Below are 23,897 nucleotides of genomic sequence, written 5' to 3' on the forward strand. Positions count from 1 at the left end.
TGAGAAATAAAGAATATTATATACTGGGATTCACCAAAGATATATTTAAGCTGAGCAATTCGGGACACTTCCACAGAGCACTTGGGAAGCGTACATTCAACTAAAGTGCCATTGTCATTATGTAAATCAGCAGGGGGCTCATTGAAGCTGCACATTCTGATTCAGCGGGCCTGAGAGTCTGCATTTGCAGCAAGTTCTCAAAAGACGGTGATTCTGCTGATTTTTGGCCATGATCTGAGTAGTAAGATTATAGACTTCCCTACATTGAAATTGGGAAGAAGAACCACTGGAGAGCAGTTCAAGACATAACAGGCTGAGGGGACAGCATAATTTTGCTTTAATTCTACAGCACGTTTCCATCAAGAGGGGAAGGAGAACAAGATGAAGTACTAGAAATTGTAGGCACGAGATCACCTTGCTAAAACCAGAGGGAAGAAGTGATCGTAATAAGCCATAAACACTATAGAATGAGAAGTAACGAGACCACTGATGTAGTAATTATTTTCCTCAGGGAAGAGGGATTGTGGGGCAGGAAGAAGGGAAAAGAAGTTATTTATCGAATTTTAGCGTTTCTGCTGAGGAAACCTGAGGGAACTCACTTCAGATGCATTTAGAATGTTTGCATAAAGGAAGATTTGATTTTGGCTGCTCCAGGAACTACTGGAAGCAGGATAGAGTGCTAGAATTGTGATAAACCACAGTCACCTGTTACCCCTCTTTGTTATTATTGGGCATCAGAGATATATGTTTTGCCGTTATCAGTTAGTCAAATGAGATAAATGTAAATATGCATACACTGGCTTTGTCGTTCAGAGAGCTAACTTTTGGATAAAAGAGCAATTTAATGAAAATACTTCAGAGAATAACATGATCCTTCAAACCAGACTGTTTTAGAAACAAAAATAATGTTGAATTCATTAATTGACTCCTAAAGTGGTTATTTCCAATGAATAGCAGAGCAATTTCCAAATGGAAAAGCTTATTCATATCTAATGCTTTTAGTAACTTTATTTTGTACAAGTATGCAAAATTTGATGGTTTATTGTACTTTTTGTTGAGGTTTATATATTATACCTTCTTGCCATGAGTGGATGAAGAAACTTTCTGAAGGCTAAACTAGAGGATACAAGAAATGTAGGCACATTATGACACCACGGGGGTGTGAGAAATAAAGAATGTTATATGCTTGGATTCACCAAACATATATTTAAGCTGATCAATTTGTGACCCTTCCGCAGAGTACTTGAGAAGTGTACATTCAACTAAAGTGCCATTGTCATTGTGTACCTGCTCAATTGTCAGGCAAGTTTAAGAGCATGATAAATATTTGTAGTATAATGGTAAAAATCCTTCTGATGTCTTACATGAAAGACATGCAGGAGCATTAATCACCTGCTTCGACATTGATTCCCAGGTGTATGAGTTGCTGCTCTGATTTTAGATCACGTTTGTCCTCATCACTCGGCATATCCACATTGATATAGACACTGTTTTATTGTAGTAATAGACATATGAAGAATAGTATCATGTATGAAATTGGACGTGTTTGTTTCGTGAAGACTATACTTCTGTTTTCTACAGTGTAATTCTGTCATGTTCCGGTCCCAATACACAAAGTAGAAAACAGCAAAGCCTACGCTAATTCAGGCAGGAGGATACAGCTTGATGCTAACACTGCATGAATGTATGGATAACTTTATCATATTTACATATGAGTGATTATGTATCCCTTTTGGTTTTCAGTGTCTTCTCAGAAAAAACCGGCCTTGAAGGTATTACAGTCTCATTCATATTTTGAATTATTAACTGTATAGCCTATGAAATATACTGTATGTATTGATTATTTTGTTTGAAATCCCATTCAGGATACAAGTGACAAGAAAGATTCTGTTTCAAACATAGCCACAGAAATAAAAGATGAACAAAAATCTGGGACAGGTAATTTTGCAATACACATTTAATGTCATGTACATTCAAGATAGAGGAGAACTTCCCTTCCCCGAATAAATCAGCAGGGGGCTCATTGCAGCTGTGCATTCTGATTCAGCGGGCCTGCGATTCTGCATTTTTAATAAGTTCTGGAGTGATGGTGATTCTGCTGATTTTTGGCCATGATCCCAGTAGTAAGATTATAGACTTCCCTACATTGAAATTGGGAAGAAGAACCACTGGAGAGCAGTTCAAGACATAACAGGCTGAGGGGACAGCATAATTTTGCTTTAATTCTACAGCACGTTTCCATCAAGAGGGGAAGGAGAACAAGATGAAGTACTAGAAATTGTAGGCACCAGATCACATTGCTAAAACCAGAGGGAAGAAGTGATCGTAATAAGCCATAAACACTATAGAACGAGAAGTAACGAGACTACTGATGTAATAATTATTTTCCTCAGGGAAGAGGGATTGTGAGGCAGGAAGAAGGGAAAAGAAGTTATTTATTGAATTTTAGGGTTTCTGCTGAGGAAACCTGAGGGAACTCACTTCAGATGCGTTTGGAATGTTTGCATAAAGGAAGATTTGATTTTGGCTGCTCCAGGAACTACTGGAAGCAGGATAGAGTGCTAGAATTGCGATAAACCACAGTCACCTGTTACCCCTCTTTGTTATTATTGGGCATCAGAGATATATGTTTTGCCATTATCAGTTAGTCAGATGAGATAAATGTAAATATGCATACACTGGCTTTGTCGTTCAGAGAGCTAACTTTTGGATAAAATAGCAATTTAATGAAAATATTTTAGAGAATAACATGATACTTCAAACAGACTGTTTTAGAAACAAAAATAATGTTGAATTCATTAATTGATTCATAAAATGGTTATTTTCGATGAATATTGGAGTCATTTCCAAATGTGAAGGCTTATTAATATCTAATGCTTGTAGCAGTTTTATTTTGTAGAAGTATGCCAATATTGATAAATGATGATACTTTTTATTGAGGTTTATATATTATACCTTATGGCTGTGAGTGGATGAAAAAACTTTCAGAAGGCTAAACTAGAGAACACAAGAAACTTGGGCAGTTATGACACCACTTGGGTCTGAGAAATAATGAATACTGTCTACTAGGATTCACCAAACATATATCCAAGCTGATCAATTTAGGAAACTTCCACTGAGGAGATGTGAAGTGCACATTCAACTGAAGTGTCATTGTAATTGTGTACCTTCTCAGTTATCAGGCAAGTTAAAGAGCATGATGAATGGTTGTAGTATAATGGTGTGTTTCCTTCTCATCTCTTGCACTAAAGACATGTGAGAGCATGTGTCACCTGCTTTGACATTGATTCCCAGGTGCATGAGTTGCTCCTCTGTTTTTAGACCACATTTCTTTTTAGCCCTCCGCATAGCCACATTGGTACTGACACTGTTTCATTTTAGTTTTAGACATATGACAAATCATATCACTTTTGAAATTGTAAGTGTATATTTCATGAAGCCTGTATTGATCTTCTCTTCAGTGTATTTCTGTCATGTTCCAGTCCCAAGACACAAAGTATACAACATAAAAACCTAAACTAATATGGGCAGGAGGATACAGCTTGATGGTAACAGTGCATGAATGTATGGATAATTTTATCATATTTACATATGATTGATTATGTATCCCTTTTGCTTTTCAGTGTCTTCTCAGGAACAATCAGCCTTGAAGGTAATTACACATTCATTTCTGTTTTGAACTATTAACTATATAGTCTGTGAAATATACTTTATGTATTGATTATTTTGTTTGAAATCCCATTCAGGCTACAAGTGACGAGGAAGATTCTGTTTCAAATATAGTCACAGAAATAAAGGATGGAGAAAAATCTGGGACAGGTAATTTTGCAAAACACATTTAATGTCATGCTCACTCAGGAGAGAAGATAACTTCTCTTCCCTGAATAAATCGCAGGGGGCTCATTGAATCTGCACATTCTGATTCAGCAGCCCTGAGATTCTGCATTTGTAATAAGTTCTCGGGTGACGCTGACGCTACCGGTCCTTGGCCATGATCTGAGTAGTAAGATTATATTCTTCCCCACAGTGAAATTGGCAAGAACGATTGGAGAGCAGTGCAAGATATAACAGGCTAAGGAACAGCATATTCTTGCTTTAATTCTACAGCATGTTTCCATCATAAAGGGAAGGAGAAAGAGATTAAGTAATAAAAATTATAGGCATCAGAACATATTGTTAAAACCACATGGAAGAAGTGATTGGAATAACCCGTAAACAATGTAGAAAGAGAACTAAGGAGACCTCTGATGTGGTAATTATTTTACTCAAGGAAGAGGGATTGAGGCAAGAAGGAGGGAAAAGAAGATGTTATTTATGTAATTTTGGGGTTTCTGCTGCAGAAACCTGATGGGACTCACTTCAGATGCATTTGGAATATTTGCATAAAAGATTAGATTTTGGCTGCTCCAGGAACTACTGGAAGCAGGATAGAGTGCTAGAATCGTGACGACCCACAGTGACTCATTACCCCTCTTTGTTACTATTGGGCATCAGAGATATATGTTTTGCTGGTATTAGCTATTCAAATAGGATAATCATGAATATGCATACATTAGTTTTGTTTTTCAAGGAACTAACTTTTGGATAAAATAGCAATTTAATGAAAATACTTTAGAGAATAACATGATCCTTCAAACCAGACTATTTTAGAAACAAAAATAATGTTGAATTCATTAATTGTCTCCTAAAGTGGTTATTTTCAATGAATATCAGAGCAATTTCCAAATGGAAAAGCTTATTCATATCTAATGTTTTTAGTAACTTTATTTTGTATAAGTATGTGAAATTTGGTGGTTTATTATACTTTTTTGATGAGGTTTATATATTATAACTTCTTGCCATGAGTGGATGAAGAAACTTTCTGAAGGCTAAACTAGAGGATACAAGAAATGTAGGCACATTATGACACCACGGGGGTGTGAGAAATAAAGAGTATTGTATACTAGGATTCACCAAACATATATTTAAGCTGAGCAATTCGGGACACTTCCACAGAGCACTTGGGAAGCGTACATTCAACTAAAGTGCCATTGTCATTATGTAAATCAGCAGGGGGCTCATTGAAGCTGCACATTCTGATTCAGCGGGCCTGAGAGTCTGCATTTGTAGCAAGTTCTCAAAAGACGGTGATTCTGCTGATTTTTGGCCATGATCTGAGTAGTAAGATTATAGACTTCCCTACATTGAAATTGGGAAGAAGAACCACTGGAGAGCAGTTCAAGACATAACAGGCTGAGGGGACAGCATAATTTTGCTTCAATTCTACAGCACATTTCCATCAAGAGGGGAAGGAGAACAAGATGAAGTACTAGAAATTGTAGGCACCAGATCACATTGCTAAAACCAGAGGGAAGAAGTGATCATAATAAGCCATAAACACTGTAGAACGAGAAGTAACGAGACCACTGATGTAGTAATTATTTTCCTCAGGGAAGAGGGATTGTGAGGCAGGAAGAAGGGAAAAGAAGTTATTTATTGAATTTTAGGGTTTCTGCTGAGGAAACCTGAGGGAACTCACTTCAGATGCATTTAGAATGTTTGCATAAAGGAAGATTTGATTTTGGCTGCTCCAGGAACTACTGGAAGCAGGATAGAGTGCTAGAATTGTGATAAACCAGTCACCTGTTACCCCTCTTTGTTATTATTGGGCATCAGAGATATATGTTTTGCCATTATCAGTTAGTCAAATGAGATAAATGTAAATATGCATACATTGGCTTTGTCGTTCAGAGAGCTAACTTTTGGATAAAGTAGCAATTTAGTGAAAATACTTTAGAGAATAACATGATGTTTCAAACAGACTATTTTGGAAACAAAAATAGTGTTAAATTCTTTAATTGACTCCTAAAATATTTATTTTAATGAATATTTGAGTGATTTCCAAATGCACAACCTTATTCATATCTAATGCTTTTAGTGACTTTATTTTGTGTAAGTATATCAAATTTGTTAATTTTTTACACATTTTGATTAGGTTTGTATATTATACCTTGTTCCCATGTGTGACTGACAAAACTTTCTGAAGGTTAATCCAGAATATACAAAAGTATAGGCTCATTATTATACCACATGTGTATGAAGAATAATGAATACCATAGAATAGGATTCACCAAACATATATGCAAGGTGACCAGTTTGGGACACTTCCACTGAGGAGCTTTGAAGTGTACGTTCATCTAAAGTGTAATGGTCATTGTGTACCTGCTCAATTGTCAGGCAAGTCAAAGAGCATGATGAATATTTGTGGTATAATGGTTTAAATCCTTCTGATGTCTTGTATGAAAGACAAGGGTGATCCTGGCTCACTTCAACTTTCACTTTCTGAGTTCAAGTGATTCTCCCGTCTCAGTCTCCTGAGTAGCTGAGTTTACAGGTGTGCACCACCAACCTCGTAATTTTTGTATTTTTACTAGAGACGAGCTTTCACCATGTTGGCCAGGTTGGTCTCGAACTCCTGACCTCAAGTGATCCACCCACCTCAGCCTCACAATGTGCTGGGATTACAGGCGTGACCCACCGGGCCCTGCCTACATGATCTTCTTGTAATTTTTTTCATTTTTTAAAAATAAAGATAGAGTGTTTCTGTGTTGCCCAAGCTGGTCTGAAATGCCTGGGCTTCTCAAGTGATACTTCTGCCTCAGCCTTTTGAGTAGCTGAGATTATAGGAACAAGTCACTGTGCTCTTTTGTTTTTAATATTTTATAGGTTCCTATTGTTGATTTAAAATGCGTTTTACTTTTTGTTTAATAGTGCTCCCTGCTGCTGAACAGTGTTTAAACAGGTATGATTTCACAGATTTTTTAAAGTGATAGTTAACTTAGTGAATAGAAAGAATAGAAACTAATATCTGTTTAGTGTTCTACTCTGTGCTAGACACCATATTACATGCTTAATATTGATCATGTCATGTCATCTCCACACAGCTTTACAAACTATTTGTGCTATTATTGCATTTTTACTAATTAAGCAACTCTGCTTTAAAGAGGTTGAAATATTGGCTCATGGTTCCACAGTTAACAGGTAGCCAGCCCATGATTTGACCATCATCCTGCCTGGCTCTCAAATCACTTCATTTACCCCTCAGCATAAATGGATACAGACCTATGCAGCAATGTGATCATGGTACTGGTTTAACTCAGATCAATTCAGAAAGTCACATTTTGTTATGCGTTGACTCTCTTTAGAGTGTTCCTTAGAAGCCTGGCTACTCCAAAAGTTTGCCCAAATATTTTGGAAATGGCAGTGGTAACCATATTACATTTTTTTAACCATCAAAATTTTAAAGGCAAATATCAGTTACCTGTGGCCACAGGACCCTAAGTTTTTCATATGCAAGACGAGGCCAGTCCTAGAAAAATATTATCTTATTGTGCTTGGCGAATATCTAAATATAGTCCGTGTTATGTTAACTATATTTAGCATATATTAAAAGGATATTTCTAATTCATTTGTCTACTTACTGCCTACTCAGTTAGGTTTTCTCTTTAAGTGAGTACCCTGCCTAGTTTGCTGAAGCTTTTTCTTATTTTCTGGATTCTTTTATTTTCCTTCTATGACATTTTAATAATATTTTCTTGATTTCTTTTTACTTCTCTTCTGCTTTCCTTATGATCTTCTACTATAGTTTTCAAGAACGGCAGCTAAATATTTCCCATTTTCCTATAGACAAAATCAGAGGTGCATAGAATTTCAGAATGTTAAGAAATCCTAGAGACTAAACAAAATATCCTCTGGTACTTGAATCCTTGCTTAACATCCTGATCAAGTGGTTGTTCAGGTGGAGAACCTGAAACTCAAAGAGAGAAAATTATTCGGATACAATAAATCAGAGAAATGAGAATTGCGCTCAGGTTTCTTAGTACAAAACCCAGTCTTCTTTTACATCATTCTGTCATTGAGTGATTTTAGTTTTAGAAAGAGGGAGTGGCTCTAGTGAACACAGTGGAAGAGGACGAGAATGGAATGAGCTGTTGAACCCAATGAAAGTGGATAAGAATGGAATTTGCAGGGGACAGCCAAATTTGAAGAGATACAAACTCTTAGTTGGACAGAAATGAGGGTTTTAGGAAAAAATCTGAATTTTTGGTTTAATGCAAGTTTGATAAAGATAAGGGAATTGAAAACACAGGATGTTGGGAGCTATCAAGAAAGGCATATTAGAATACCGCGTTCAAGGAGTGTTGAGGAGGTTGCTGCCTTTTTGTTCGTTTAACTGGAGGAACTGACAAACTTCAAGGTTTTATTGAAAAATGTTAAAAGAATTTGAGCCACTGGAAAGAGTCTCCGGAGAAGATAGGAATGTGGTATCATCTTCTTCCATCCCAGCTTACAGAGGGCTTAGAATCCCTCAAGAACTAGGGAGCTGCAGATTGCTTAAGTACGTAGATCTGTGACCCAGGGTGGATGTCTCTTTTTTTCTGACTCTTTTCTCAATTCTCTCATGTACATGTAGGGTAGGGGAAATGTAGGATTGGCTGACAAACCAGCAATGAAGCTTCATTTGGGTAGTTGGTAACATGCGTATGCTTGGGGTGGATGACTGAGACTAACTTACTTTCCAGAAGCAGAGGAATAGAGAGCTCCTACTCTCAATTATGTTAGCCCATTTTTGAGGACTCTGGGCTTTCCTAGGCTGAAGATGTAGACTGGAGATTGCCACGGATCCCTGCAGAAGAGGGATGCAGAAGTGGGAGCCCATAGCAAGGAAGATATTTAGATAGTGATGAATGAAATGGAGCTATAAGTACTTAGGAGGGAGACTTTTCCAGCAATCTCTCTCTTGGGTATCTGAGTGTCTATGAAGGTTCTTAATCTTGCTGGTTTTTGTGGATCTGAATGAGGCAGGATGTATATAATGACAATAATTGGATTTTAAAATTTTTAATGTTTTAATCTTCTGTGAAGAATATTCCCAATAACAACATAACAACATATACATTTGTACTTTGACTTGTACACTCAGCTTTCAAACATTTGCACTGTTTCAGGGGGCTCCCTGTAGTGTTCTATGGTGAAGAGAATCAGTGGGCCCTCTTTAAGTAGCTCACATGCTGAAGATCCAAGACTCCCATTTTCCAGTGACAGAGATTAGTCTTTGAATCAGGAATAGATAATGGAGAAGAGACAGTGCCTTTTCTACCTTGTTTTAGGTTATCAGGTTTACTGCAGATCAGTAACAAAAGTTGTGTTAGATATCAACTGGATTTTCAGTTTAGCCTTAAGGGCAGATAATTTATAAGGACAATTTATTGTCTGGCTATGCCGTTATAATGGCTGTCACTATTTGTTACGGGTTTAAGGGTGAGTCTGCATTGGATATTTCATAGGTTGGGAGAGGTGGAGGCAGAAATAGGTAACTGAAATGTTTTCTAAAATGGAAGCCATATCTAAATTATACCAAGAAATATTATTTAATATGCAGAGAACTGAGTTTCCTCAGACTTTGTTTTACCATTTTTTTTGGAGGGGGCATGCATGTATAGACTGACGATTTTTATTTTCTTTTAAGAAATGAACGTGTTCATTTTTATTGTATCTTTTTGCTCTGTAGGAGTCTCTACAGACCGGATACTGTTGCACAGCCTGTGACAGAGGATGATGAGTTTGATTTGGAATCTGAGGTAGAGTACTCTCTTGTGAAATTAATTTTCTCACTGTGAATCTCATTTTTGATATTATTTTCTTCTAAAACTTAGCAGTTGTCTACCTATCATTGTTTTATGTTAGTATTAAAACTTTTATTAGAGATAACCATTTTAAAGAGATGGGAGGGGTTAATTTTAATTTTTTTTACTTTGGCAAATAAGAAATAGTTGATAAATACTTTGAGAGGTGTGACGTGAAAAAAAATTGATGGAAAATGCACAGTGACAGAAAAATGTTGTGTGGGAATGCTTTCCCACAATAGAGGAGATGCAAGTTTTGGTCTAGGCTTATTTGAGTAAGTGTTTTTACTTTAAGTTATATATCATATGAGTATGACTAATAATACCTGTGTTTAAATGAATCTTTGTTACATCAGATGACTTATTATGGGAATCATGGAATCACCCTGTTACACATAGCATATAGTTTCTTTTTATTTCTTGTACACCTATTTTAACATCATACAGTATTTTTCCAGAGAGCTACTTCTTTATTTTTATTCTTGGTTCTATAATTAGACTAAAATAGTATTAGAAATTGTGGAAATTTAACTAGACTTGGTATCATGTGCCTGTAGTCCCACCTATTCAAGAGATCAAGCCAGGAGAATTTCTTGAGCCCAGGAGTTTAAGACCAAGCTTGGCAATATAGCAAGAGCTTATCTCTAATTTTAAAAAGTTGTTGAAGATTAGAAATTTAAATTCTGTTGTCAAATCTGTATTAGAGAGGGTTTACACTGTGTTTTCCAGGTCCTTTTTATTAAGAGTATACTTTAAACTCTTTATCTACTTGAAGAATATGCATTTTGTTTAAAATAACAACCTGTTTGATAAGTAGAGACTCTTCATTTTCCTAAGGTCAGACTTTAATTTCACAAGGTTTGTGCACTGTAATTAAAAAAAATGTCTACTCAGGGTCTTTGTATCACATTCTAAATTTTAAATATCAGAGGCTTTTGTGTTAAGTTATTGAAAAATAATTGTAAAACTCCTGCATTACTATGAGCCACTGCAAGCTAGAAAACCTATTTGTATGTATCCTGGAGTACCCAGAATAATGTGTTGCATGTAAGAAACATTTTATTAGTGTTTAATGTGAATCAACAGACAGGCAAATAGGCTTTTTTTACAATGGAAAGTTACAGGTAACATAATATGCCTAAGATATCTAATAATTAAATCTATTAAACATCTTGAATGTTTTGACTTCATCTTTTCTTCTAATGTTGAGAATGTATAAGTTGAGGTGAGTTATGTTGAGAAAATATGTCTTATAGAAGAAAATAAAGTTTAGAAAAGATGGAAAGGAAATAGGAAAGGTAGATACAGCGTGTTTTCTAATATCTTCCAACTGGAAGCTTGGATTAGGATTTTAGATTAAATTTTCTTAAATTTTTAAAGGCCCAACCATGTTCTACTAAATACATATTTTTCAGGACATACATTACTCTTTCGAATTCTGAATAAAAATTCTTTCTCCCGGTTGTAAGTTGCTGGAATTTTATTGTTTTTTTTTTCTCTCTCTCTCTGTGTCTCTGTCTGTCTCTCTCTGTCTGTAGTAAGAATGTTTCAGCTTTCAGGTGAATGATCATGGTTAACTCTTGGGATGTGTTATTTTATAATAAATAAATTAAAGTCTTTATTACATATGTATTTACACAAAACAAATTGTCGAGTAAATGCTAACCAGTGTTATTATGCATATATTATGAACGCAAGCTTTTCTTTTCAGCTCATTTTTGATTGACTGGTCATGTCTCTCTTTTTGTTTGTTTCTCCCTCCTTCCCCTTTGTTTAAAAATGATTTACCTCAGTCTAAACTTTTTCCTTGCAGACCGCATGTCTTTAGTGTCTATTCTCTCATTTCACCTCTGTTTCTGTTGTCAGGATACTTAGTTACAGCTTTCTATTTAGTAGCTATGTGTGGCCTTCATTCATGAATCATTGCTCCATAAGGTGGATGGTTGCTTTGTTCTGTCTTCTTTGGAAGGAGCTGAAGTTATACAATAATTTGTTTTTAGCTTTTGACACACAGAATAGAAGCAACTTATACTGTTTCCGATGCTAGCCCATTTAAATATAGTACTACTAAAAACTACATTCTCACATTTTTTCCCACAGAAAGTAATTCACACAAATATACATATATATCATGCATAAATATTTTGAAAAATAAAGTGATTAATTGACTTTTTATTATTAGTTTTGTTCAGTAATACTCTAAATTACATATGAGTAAATTTTTGTCCCAGTTCGTTGTGGTTAATAAAAGAAACTAATGGATATCATAGTATTTGTATAATAATCAACTGGGGTTGAAAGGAGTAACATTTTGAGAATATATGTGTATCAGCAATCATAACCATCATCCCATGTGAATACGTAGATAAGTAAATGGCAGACTTGAGGTTTGAATCTAGATGAGAGTGACTTCAACGTCTATATTTTTTTTCTGTTAGATCATGTAGTAATGGTGGCTATTATCATTATTTAAATTGCTCCATGTTATTCTTAAACCTATTGTGTTTTTCTTCTAGATTATTTCAAAACCATACATCCGAAAGAGAAGGATTATTTCTGTACATTCTACAGCAGATGGTAAGCTATTTGAAGCCTGCCTATTGTATTATTTACTTACCCTTCATTTATTTGTCTTTTTTTTTTTTTTTGTGAGATCCAGTCTTACTAGTCTACAGCCCAGGCTGTGGTGCAGTGGCACAATCTTGGCTCACTGCAACTTCCACCTCCTGGGTTCAAGTGATTCTCCTGCCTCAGCCTCCCAAGTAGCTGGGATTACAGGTGCGCAGCACCACATCTGGCTAATTTTTGTATTTTTAGTAGATATGGAGTTTCACGATGTTGTCCAGGCTGATCTCAAACTCTTGACTTCAAGCGATCAACCCACCTAGGCCTCCCAACTGATTGATTACAGGTGTGAGCCACCGTGCCAGGCCTTCTGGATAAGGATAGAGTCTTGCCGTGTTGTCCAGGCTGGTCTCAAACTCCTGGACTTCTCAAGTAATACTTCTGCCTCATCCTCCTGAGTAGCTAAGATTGTAGGAACAAGCCACTGTGCTCTTTTATGTTTTTAATATCCTATAGTTTTCTATCGTTGATTTAAAATGCATTTTACTTTTTGTTTAACAGTGCGTCCTCCTATTAAAGAGTGTTTTGTCAGGTATGATTTTACAGATTTTTTAAATTGATATGTTTAATGAAGTGAATAGAGAGAAGAGAAACTAGTATCTGTTTAGTGTTCTACACTGTGCTAGACACCATATTACAAGCTTAACATTTATCATGTCATGTCATCTACACACAGCTGAGAAACTATTTGTCCTATTATTGCGTTTTTACTAATTAGGCAACTCTGCTTTAAAGAGGTTGAAATATTGGCTCATGATTCCACAGTGAACAGGTAGCCAACCCAAGATTGGACCATCATCCTGCCTGGCTCTCAAATCACTTCTTTTGCCCCTAAGCATAAATGGATAGAGATCTATGCAGCAATGGGATCATGGTACTGATTTAAACCAGATTAATTCAGAAAGTCACATTTTGTTATGCATTGCCTCTCTTTAGAGTGTTCCTTAGAAGTCTGGCTACTCCAAAAGTTTGTCCAAATATTTTGGAAATGGCAGTGGTAACCATATTACTTTTTGTTTTAACCATCAAAGTTTTAAAGGCAGTTATCAGTTATCTGTGGCCACAGGACCCTAAGTTTTTCATAAGCAAGACCAAGCCAATGCCAGAAAAATATTATCTTACTGTGCTTGGCGAATGTCTAAATATAGTCCATGTTATGTTAAGTATATTTAGCATATATTAAAAGGATATTTCTAATTCATTTGTCTACTTACTGCCTACCCAGTTAGGTTTTCTCTTTAAGTGAGTACCCTGCCTAGTTTGCTGAAGCTTTTTCTTATTTTCTGGATTCTTTTATTTTCCTTCTATGACATTTTAATAATATTTTCTTGATTTCTTTTTACTTCTCTTCTGCTTTTCTTATGATCTTCTACTATAGTTTTCAAGAACGGCAGCTAAATATTTCCCATTTTCCTATAGACAAAATCAGAGGTGCATAGAATTTCAGAATGTTAAGAAATCCTAGAGACTAAACAAAATATCCTCTAGTACTTGAATCCTTGCTTAACATCCTGATCAAGTGGTTGTTCAGGTGGAGAACCTGAAACTCAAAGAGAGAAAATTATTTGGATACAGTAAATCAGAGAAATGACAATTGCACTCACGTTTGTTAATTCAAAACCCAGTCTTCTTTTACATCATTCTGTCATTGAGTGATTTTAGTTTTAGAAAGAGGGAGTGGCTCTAGTGAACACAGTGGAAGAGGATGAGAATGGAATGAGCTGTTGAACCCAATGAAAGTGGATAGGAATGGAATTTGCAGGGGACAGCCAAATTTGAAAAGAAACTCTTAGTTGGATAGAAATGAGGGTTTTAGGAAAAAATCTGAATTTTTGGCTTCATTACAAGTTTGATAAAGATAAGGAAATTGAAAACACAGGATGTTGGGAGCTATCAAGAAAGACATATTAGAATATGGCATTCAAGAGGTTCTGAAGAGGTTGCTGCCTTTTTGTTCGTTTAACTGGAGGAACTGACAAACTTCAAGGTTTTATTGAAAAATGTTAAAAGAATTTGAGCCACTGGAAAGAGTCCCCGGAGCAGATAGGAATGTGGTATCATCTTCTTCCATCCCAGCTTACAGAGGGCTTAGAATCCCTCAAGAACTAGGGAGCTGGAGATTGCTTAAGTACATAGATCTGTGACCCAGGGTGGATGTCTCTTTTTTTCTGACTCTTTTCTCAATTCTCTCATGTACATGTAGGGTAGGGCAAATGTAAGACTTGCCGGCAAACCAGCAATGAAGCTTCATTTGGGTAGTTGGTAACATGCGTATGCTTGGGGTGGATGACTGAGACTAACTTACTTTCCAGAAGCAGAGGAATAGAGAGCTCCTACTCTCAATTATGTTAGCCCATCTTTTGAGGACTCTGGGCTTTCCTAGGCTGAAGATGTAGACTGGAGATTGCCACGGATCCCTGCAGAAGAGGGATGCAGAAGTGGGAGCCCATAGGAAGGAAGATATTTAGATAGTGATGAATGAAATGGAGCTATAAGTACTTAGGAGGGAGACTTTTCCAGCAGTCTCTCTCTTGGGTATCTGAGTGTCTATGAAGGTTCTTAAGCTTGCTGGTTTTTGTGGATCTGAATGAGGCAGGATGTATATAATGACAATAATTGGATTTTAAAATTTTTAATGTTTTAATCTTCTGTGAAGAATATTCCCCATAACAACATATACATTTGTACTTTGACTTGTACACTCAGCTTTCAAACATTTGCAGTGTTTCGGGGGCTCCCTGTAGTGTTCTATGGTGAAGAGAATCAGTGGGCCCTCTTTAAGTAGCTTACATGCTGAAGATCCAAGACTCCCATTTTCCAGTGACAGAGATTAGTCTTTGAATCAGGAATAGATAATGGGGAAGAGACAGTGCCTTTTCTACCTTGTTTTAGGTTATCAGGTTTACTGCAGTTCAGTAACAAAAGTTGTGTCAGATATTAACTGGATTTTCAGTTTAGCCTTAAGGGCAGATAATTTATAAGGACAAATTATTGTCTGGCCCTGCCATTATAATGCCTGTCCCTATTTGTTACGGGTTTAAGGGTGAGTCTGCATTGGATATTTCATAGGTTGGGAGAGGTGGAGGCAGAAATAGGTAACTGAAATGTTTTCTAAAACGGAAGCCATATCTTAATTATACCAAGAAATATTATTTAATATGCAGAGAACTGAGTTTCCTCAGACTTTGCTTTACCATTTTTTTTGGAGGGGGCATGCATGTATAGACTGACGATTTTTATTTTCTTTTAAGAAATGAACGTGTTCATTTTTGTTGTATCTTTTTGCTCTGTAGGAGTCTCTACAGACCGGATACTGTTGCACAGCCTGTGACAGAGGATGATGAGTTTGATTTGGAATCTGAGGTGGAGTACTCCCTTGTGAAATTAATTTTCTCACTGTGAATCTCATTTTTGATATTATTTTCTTCTAAAACTTAGCAGTTGTCTACCTATCATTGTTTTATGTTAGTATTAAAACTTTTATTAGAGATAACCATTTTAAAGAGATGGGAGGGGTTAATTTTAATTTTTTTTACTTTGGCAAATAAGAAATAGTTGATAAATACTTTGAGAGGTGTGACCTGAAAAAAAAATTGCTGGAAAATGCACAGTGACAGAAAAGTGTTGTTTGGGAATGCTTTCCCACAATAGAGGAGATGCAAGTTTTGGCCTAGGCTTATTTGAGTAAGTGTTTTTACTTTGAGTTATATATCATATGAGTATGACTAATAATACCTGTGTTTAAATGAATCTTTGTTACATCAGATGACTTATTATGGGAATCATGGAATCACCATGTTACACATAGCATATAGTTTCTTTTTATTTCTTGTACACCTATTTTAACATCATACAGTATTTTTGCAGAGTGCTATTTCTTTATTTTTATTCTTGGTTCTATAATTAGGCTAAAATAGTGTTAGAAATTGTGGAAATTTAACTAGACTTGGTATCATGTGCCTGTAGTCCCACCTATTCAAGAGATCAAGCCAGGAGAATTTCTTGAGCCCAGGAGTTTAAGACCAAGCTTGGCAATATAGCAAGAGCTTATCTCTAATTTTAAAAAGTTGTTGAAGATTAGAAATTTAAATTCTGTTGTCAAATCTGTATTAGAGAGGGTTTACACTGTGTTTTCCAGGTCCTTTTTATTAAGAGTACACTTTAAACTCTTTATCCAATTGAAGAATATGCGTTTTGTTTAAAATAACAACCTGTTTGATAAGCAGAGACTCTTCATTTTCCTAAGGTCAGATGTTAATTTCACAAGGTGTGTGCACTGTAAGTAAAAAAAATGTCTACTCAGGGTCTTTGTATCACAGTCTAAATTTTAAATATCAGAGGCTTTTGTGTTAAGTTATTGAAAAATAATTGTAAAACTCCTGCATTACTATGAGCCACTGCAAGCTAGAAAACCTATTTGTATGTATCCTGGAGTACCCAGAATAATGTGTTGCATGTAAGAAACATTTTATTAGTGTTTAATGTGAATCAACAGACAGGCAAATAGGCTTTTTTTACAATGGAAAGTTACAGGTAACATAATATGCCTAAGATATCTAATAATTAAATCTATTAAACGTCTTGAATGTTTTGAATTTATCTTTTCTTCTAATGTTGAGAATGTATAAGTTGAGGTGAGTTATGTTGAGAAAATATGTCATATGGAAGAAAATAAAGTTTAGAAAAGATGGAAAGGAAATAAGAAAGGTAGATACAGCGTGTTTTCTAATATCTTCCAACTGGATTCTTGGATCAGGATTTTAGATTAAATTTTCTTAAATTTTTTTTCTTTTTATTATTATTATTATTATTATTATTATTATACTTTAGGCTCTATGGTACATGTGCGCAATGTGCAGGTAAGTTACATATGTATACATGTGCCATGCTGGTGCGCTGCACCCACCAACTCGGCATCTAGCATTAGATATATCTCCCAATGCTATCCCTCCCCCCACCCCACAACAGTCCCCGAAGTGTGATGTTCCCCTTCCTGTGTGCATGTGTTCTCATTGTTCAATTCCCACCCATGAGTGAGAATATGCGGTGTTTGGTTTTTTGTTCTTGCGATAGTTTACTGAGAATGAGGATTTCCAATTTCATCCATGTCCCTACAAAGGACATGAACTCATCATTTTTTATGGCTGCATAGTATTCCATGGTGTATATGTGCCACATTTTCTTAATCCAGTCTATCACTGTTGGACATTTGGGTTGGTTCCAAGTCTTTGTTATTGTGAATAATGCTGCAATAAACATACGTGTGCATGTGTCTTTATAGCAGCATGATTTATAGTCCTTTGGGTATATACCCAGTAATGGGATGGCTGGGTCAAATGGAATTTCTAGTTCTAGATCCCTGAGGAATCGCCACACTGACTTCCACAAGGGTTGAACTAGTTTACAGTCCCACCAACAGTGTAAAAGTGTTCCTATTTCTCCACATCCTCTCCAGCACCTGTTGTTTCCTGACTTTTGAATGATTGCCATTCTAACTGGTGTGAGATGGTATCTCATTGTGGTTTTGATTTGCATTTCTCTGATGGCCAGTGATGGTGAGCATTTTTTCATGTGTTTTTTGGCCTCATAAATGTCTTCTTTTGAGAAGTGTCTGTTCATGTCCTTCGCCCACTTTTTGATGGGGTTGTTTGTTTTTTTCTTGTAAATTTGTTGGAGTTCATTATAGATTCTGGATATTAGCCCTTTGTCAGATGAGTAGGTTGCGAAAATTTTCTCCCATTTTGTAGGTTGCCTGTTCACTCTGACGGTAGTTTCCTTTGCTGTGCAGAAGCTCTTTAGTTTAATTAGATCCCATTTGTCAATTCTGGCTTTTGTTGCCATTGCTTTTGGTGTTTTAGACATGAAGTCCTTGCCCATGCCTATGTCCTGAATGGTAATGCCTAAGTTTTCTTCTAGGGTTTTTATGGTTTTAGGTCTAACATTAAGTCTTTAATCCATCTTGAATTGATTTTTGTATAAGGTGTAAGGAAGGGATCCAGTTTCAGCTTTCTGCATATGGCTAGCCAGTTTTCCCAGCACCATTTATTAAATAGGGAATCCTTTCCCCATTTCTTGTTTTTGTCAGGTTTGTCAAAGGTCAGATAGTTGTAGATATTTGGCATTATTTCTGACGGCTGTGTTCTGTTCCATTGATCTATATCTCTGTTTTGGTACCAGTACCATGCTGTCTTGGTTACTGTAGCCTTGTAGTAGAGTTTGAAGTCAGGTAGTTTGATGCCTCCAGCTTTGTTCTTTTGGCTTAGGATTGACTTGGCGATGCGGGCTCTTTTTTGGTTCCATATGAACTTTAAAGTAGTTTTTTCCAATTCTGTGAAAAAAGTCATTGGTAACTTGATGGGGATGGCATTGAATCTGTAAATTACCTTGGGAAGGATGGCCATTTTCATGATATTGATTCTTCCTACCCATGAGCATGGAATGTTCTTCCATTTGTTTGTGTCCTCTTTTATTTCCTTGAGCAGTGGTTTGTAGTTCTTTTTGAAGAGGTCCTTCACATCCCTTGTAAGTTGGATTCCTAGGTATTTTATTCTCTTTGAAGCAATTGTGAATGGGAGTTCACTCATGATTTGGCTCTCTGTTTGTCTGTTATTGATGTATAAGAATGCTTGTAATTTTTGTACATTGATTTTGTATCCTGAGACTTTGCTGAAGTTGCTTATCAGCTTAAGGAGATTTTGGGCTGAGACAATGGGGTTTTCTAGATATACTATCATGTCATCTGCAAACAGGGACAATTTGACTTCCTCTTTTCCTAATTGAATACCGTTGATTTCCTTCTCTTGCCTAATTGCCCTGGCCAGAACTTCCAACACTACGTTGAATAGGAGTGGTGAGAGAGGGCATCCCTGTCTTGTGCCAGTTTTCAAAGGGAATGCTTCCAGTTTTTGCCCATTCAGTATGATATTGGCTGTGGGTTTGTCATAAATAGCTCTTATTATTTTGAGATACGTCCCATCAATACCTAATTTATTGAGAGTTTTTAGCATGAAGGGTTGTTGAATTTTGTCAAAGGCCTTTTCTGCATCTATTGAGATAATCATGTGGTTTTTGTCTTTGGTTCTGTTTATATGCTGGATTACATTTATTGATTTGCATATATTGAACCAGCCTTGCATCCCAGGGAAGAAGCCCACTTGATCATGGTGGATAAGCTTTTTGATGTGCTGCTGGATTCTGTTTGCCAGTATTTTATTGAGGATTTTTGCATCAATGTTCATCAAGGTTATTGGTCTAAAATTCTCTTTTTTCGTTGTGTCTCTGCCAGGCTTTGGTATCAGGATGATGCTGGCCTCATAAAATGAGTTAGGGAGGATTCCCTCTTTTTCTATTGATTGGAATAGTTTCAGAAGGAATGGTACCAGCTCCTCCTTGTACCTCTGGTAGAATTCGGCTGTGAACCCATCTGGTCCTGGACTTTTTTTGGTTGGTAAGCTATTGATTATTGCCACAATTTCAGCTCCTGTTATTGGTCTAGTCAGAGATTCAACTTCTTCCTGGTTTAGTCTTGGGAGGGTGTATGTGTTGTGGAATTTATCCATTTCTTCTAGATTTTCTAGTTTATTTGCATAGAGGTGTTTGTAATATTCTCTGATGGTAGTTTGTATTTCTGTGGGATCGGTGGTGATATCCCCTTTATCATTTTTTATTGCATCTATTTGATTCTTCTCTCTTTTTTTCTTTATTAATCTTGCTAGCGGTCTATCAATTTTGTTGATCCTTTCAAAAAACCAGCTCCTGGATTCATTTATTTTTTGAAGGGTTTTTTGTGTCTCTATTTCCTGCAGTTCTGCTCTGATTTTAGTTATTTCTTGCCTTCTGCTAGCTTTTGAATATGTTTGCTCTTGCTTTTCTAGTTCTTTTAATTGTGATGTTAGGGTGTCAATTTTGGATCTTTCCTGCTTTCTCTTGTGGGCATTTAGTGCTATAAATTTCCCCTTACACACTGCTTTGAATGCATCCCAGAGATTCTGATATGTTGTGTCTTTGTTCTCGTTGGTTTCAAAGAACATCTTTATTTCTGCCTTCATTTCGTTATGTACCCAGTAGTCATTCAGGAGCAGGTTGTTCAGTTTCCACGTAGTTGAGCGGTTTTGAGTGAGATTCTTAATCCTGAGTTCTAGCTTGATTGCACTGTGATCTGAGAGATAGTTTGTTATAATTTCTGTTCTTTTACATTTATTGAGGAGAGCTTTACTTCCAAGTATGTGGTCAATTTTGGAATAGGTGTGGTGTGGTGCTGAAAAAAATGTATATTCTGTTGATTTGGGGTGGAGAGTTCTGTAGATGTCTATTAGGTCCACTTGGTGCAGAGCTGAGTTCAATTCCTGGGTATCCTTGTTGACTTTCTGTCTCGTTGATCTGTCTAATGTTGACAGTGGGGTGTTAAAGTCTCCCATTATTAATGTGTGGGAGTCTAAGTCTCTTTGTAGGTCACTCAGGACTTGCTTTATGAATCTGGGTGCTCCTGTATTGGGTGCATATATATTTAGGATAGTTAGCTCTTCTTGTTGAATTAATCCCTTTACTATTATGTAATGGCCTTCTTTGTCTCTTTTGATCTTTGTTGGTTTAAAGTCTGTTTTATCAGAGACTAGGATTGCAACCCCTGCCTTTTTTTGTTTTCCATTTGCTTGGTAGATCTTCCTCCATCCTTTTATTTTGAGCCTATGTGTGTCTCTGCATGTGAGATGGGTTTCCTGAATACAGCACACTGATGGGTCTTGAGTCTTTATCCAATTTGCCAGTCTGTGTCTTTTAATTGGAGCATTTAGTCCATTTACATTTAAAGTTAATATTGTTATGTGTGAATCTGATCCTGTCATTATGATGTTAGCTGGTTATTTTGCTCGTTAGTTGATGCAGTCTCTTCCTAGTCTCGATGGTCTTTACATTTCGGTATGATTTTGCAGTGGCTGGTACCGGTTGTGCCTTTCCATGTTTAGCACTTCCTTCAGGAGCTCTTTTAGGGCAGTCCTGGTGGTGACAAAATCCCCCAGCATTTGCTTGTCTGTAAAGTATTTTATTTCTCCTTCACTTATGAAGCTTAGTTTGTCAGGATATGAAATTCTGGGTTGAAAATTCTTTTCTTTAAGAATGTTGAATATTGGCCCCCACTCTCTTCTGGCTTGTAGGGTTTCTGCCGAGAGATCCGCTGTTAGTCTGATGGGCTTCCCTTTGATGGTAACCCAACCTTTCTCTCTGGCTGCCCTTAACATTTTTTCCTTCATTTCAACTTTGGTGAATCTGACAATTATGTGTCTTGGAGTTGCTCTTCTCGAGGAGTATCTTTGTGGCGTTCTCTGTATTTCCTGAATCTGAATGTTGGCCTGCCTTGCTAGATTGGGGAAGTTCTCCTGGATAATATCCTGCAGAGTGTTTTCCAACTTGTTTCCATTCTCCCCTTCACTTTCAGGTAGACCAATCAGACGTAGATTTGGTCTTTTCACATAGTTCCACATTTCTTGGAGGCTTTGCTCGTTTCTTTTTATTCTTTTTTCTCTAAACTTCCCTTCTCGCTTCATTTCATTCATTTCATCTTCCAGGGCTGAAACCCTTTCTTCCATTTGATCGCATCGGCTCCTGAGGCTTCTGCATTCTTCACGTAGTTCTCGAGCCTTGGTTTTCAGCTCCATCAGCTCCTTTAAGCACTTCTCTGTATTGGTTATTCTAGTTATACATTCTTCTAATTTTTTTCAAAGTTTTCAACTTCTTTGCCTTTGGTTTGAATATCCTCCCGTAGCTCAGAGTAATTTGGTCGTCTGAAGCCTTCTTCTCTCAGCTCGTCAAAGTCATTCTCTGTCCAGCTTTGTTCCATTACTGGTGAGGAACTGCGTTCCTTTGGAGGAGGAGAGGTACTCTGCTTTTTAGAGTTTCTAGTTTTTCTGCTCTGTTTTTTCCCCATCTTTGTGGTTTTATCTACTTTTGGTCTTTGATGATGGTGATGTACAGATGGGTTTTTGGTGTGGATATCCTTTCTGTTAGTTTTCCTTCTAACAGACAGGACCCTCAGCTGCAGGTCTGTTGGAGTACCTGGCCGGCTGTGTGAGGTGTCAGTCTGCCCCTGCTGGGGGGTGCCTCCCAGTTAGGCTGCTCGGGGGTCAGGGGTCAGGGACCCACTTGAGGAGGCAGTCAGCCCGTTCTCAGTTCTCCAGCTGCGTGCTGGGAGAACCACTGCTCTCCTCAAAGCTGTCAGACAGGGACATTTAAGTCTGCAGAGGTTACTGCTGTCTTTTTGTTTGTCTGTGCCCTGCCCCCAGAGGTGGAGCCTACAGAGGCAGGCAGGCCTCCTTGAGCTGTGGTGGGCTCCACCCAGTTCAAGCTTCCAGGCTGCTTTGTTTACCTAAGCGAGCCTGGGCAATGGCGGGCGCCCCTCCCCCAGCCTCGCTGCCGACTTGCTGTTTGATCTCAGACTGCTGTGCTAGCAATCAGCGAGACTCCGTGGGCGTAGAACCCTCTGAGCCAGGTGCGGGCTATACTCTCCTGGGGCACCGTTTCCTAAGCCCGTCGGAAAAGCACAGTATTCGGGTGGGAGTGGCCCAATTTTCCAGGTGCCATCTGTCACCCCTGGAAAGGGAACTCCCTGACCCCTTGCGCTTCCCGAGTGAGGCAATGCCTCGCCCCTGCTTCGGCTGGCACACGGTGCACTCTCCCACTGACCTGCGCCCACTGTCTGGCACTCCCTAGTGAGATGAACACGGTACCTCAGATGGAAATGCAGAAATCACCCGTCTTCTGCGTCGCTCGCGCTGGGAGCTGTAGACCGGAGCTGTTCCTATTCGGCCATCTTGGCTCCTCCCCTCCAAATTTTCTTAAATTTTTAAAGCCCCAACCATGTTCTACTAAATACATATTTTTCAGGACATACATTACTCTTTCGAATTCTGAATAAAAATTCTTTCTCCCGGTGTTAAGTTGCTGGAATTTTATTTTTTTTTTTCTCTCTCTCTCTCTCTGTCTCTGTCTCTCTCTCTCTGTCTGTAGTAAGAATGTTTCAGCTTTCAGGTGAATGATCATGGTTAACTCTTGGGATGTGTTATTTTATAGTAAATAAATTAAAGTCTTTATTACATAAGTATTTACACAAAACAAATTGTCGAGTAAATGCTAACCAGTATTATTAGGCATATATTATGAACGCAAGCTTTTCTTTTCAGCTCATTTTTGATTCACTGGTCATGTCTCTCTTTTTGTTTGTTTCTCCCTCCTTCCCCTTTGTTTAAAAATGATTTACCTCAGTCTAACTTTTTCCTTGCAGACCGCATGTCTTTAGTGTCTATTCTCTCATTTCACCTCTGTTTCTGTTGTCAGGATACTTAGTTACAGCTTTCTATTTAGTAGCTATGTGTGGCCTTCATTCATGAATCATTGCTCCATAAGGTGGATGGTTGCTTTGTTCTGTCTTCTTTGGAAGGAGCTGAAGTTATACAATAATTTGTTTTTAGCTTTTGACACACAGAATAGAAGCAACTTATACTGTTTCCGATGCTAGCCCATTTAAATATAGTACTACTAAAAACTACATTCTCACATTTTTTCCCACAGAAAGTAATTCACACAAATATATATATACATCATGCATAAATATTT

The 23,897-nt window shown here is 37.3% G+C and overlaps 1 protein-coding gene across 1 annotated transcript in view; it reads left to right on the forward strand.

The window, feature by feature from the left end:
- ANKRD36C (ankyrin repeat domain 36C) overlaps window positions 1-23,897 on the forward strand; it is a 162,792-nt gene that overhangs the window by 42,363 nt on the left and 96,532 nt on the right. The window contains exons 17-25 of the mRNA XM_063649065.1: window positions 1,744-1,772; window positions 1,866-1,938; window positions 3,624-3,652; window positions 3,747-3,819; window positions 6,751-6,781; window positions 9,551-9,620; window positions 12,182-12,242; window positions 12,792-12,822; window positions 15,584-15,653. Of these exons, the coding sequence (XP_063505135.1) occupies window positions 1,744-1,772; window positions 1,866-1,938; window positions 3,624-3,652; window positions 3,747-3,819; window positions 6,751-6,781; window positions 9,551-9,620; window positions 12,182-12,242; window positions 12,792-12,822; window positions 15,584-15,653 (467 nt within the window). The remainder of the gene's footprint in view (window positions 1-1,743; window positions 1,773-1,865; window positions 1,939-3,623; window positions 3,653-3,746; window positions 3,820-6,750; window positions 6,782-9,550; window positions 9,621-12,181; window positions 12,243-12,791; window positions 12,823-15,583; window positions 15,654-23,897) is intronic.

This window comes from Pongo pygmaeus, chromosome 12, assembly GCF_028885625.2.
Source record: "Pongo pygmaeus isolate AG05252 chromosome 12, NHGRI_mPonPyg2-v2.0_pri, whole genome shotgun sequence".
Lineage (NCBI taxonomy): Eukaryota > Metazoa > Chordata > Mammalia > Primates > Hominidae > Pongo > Pongo pygmaeus.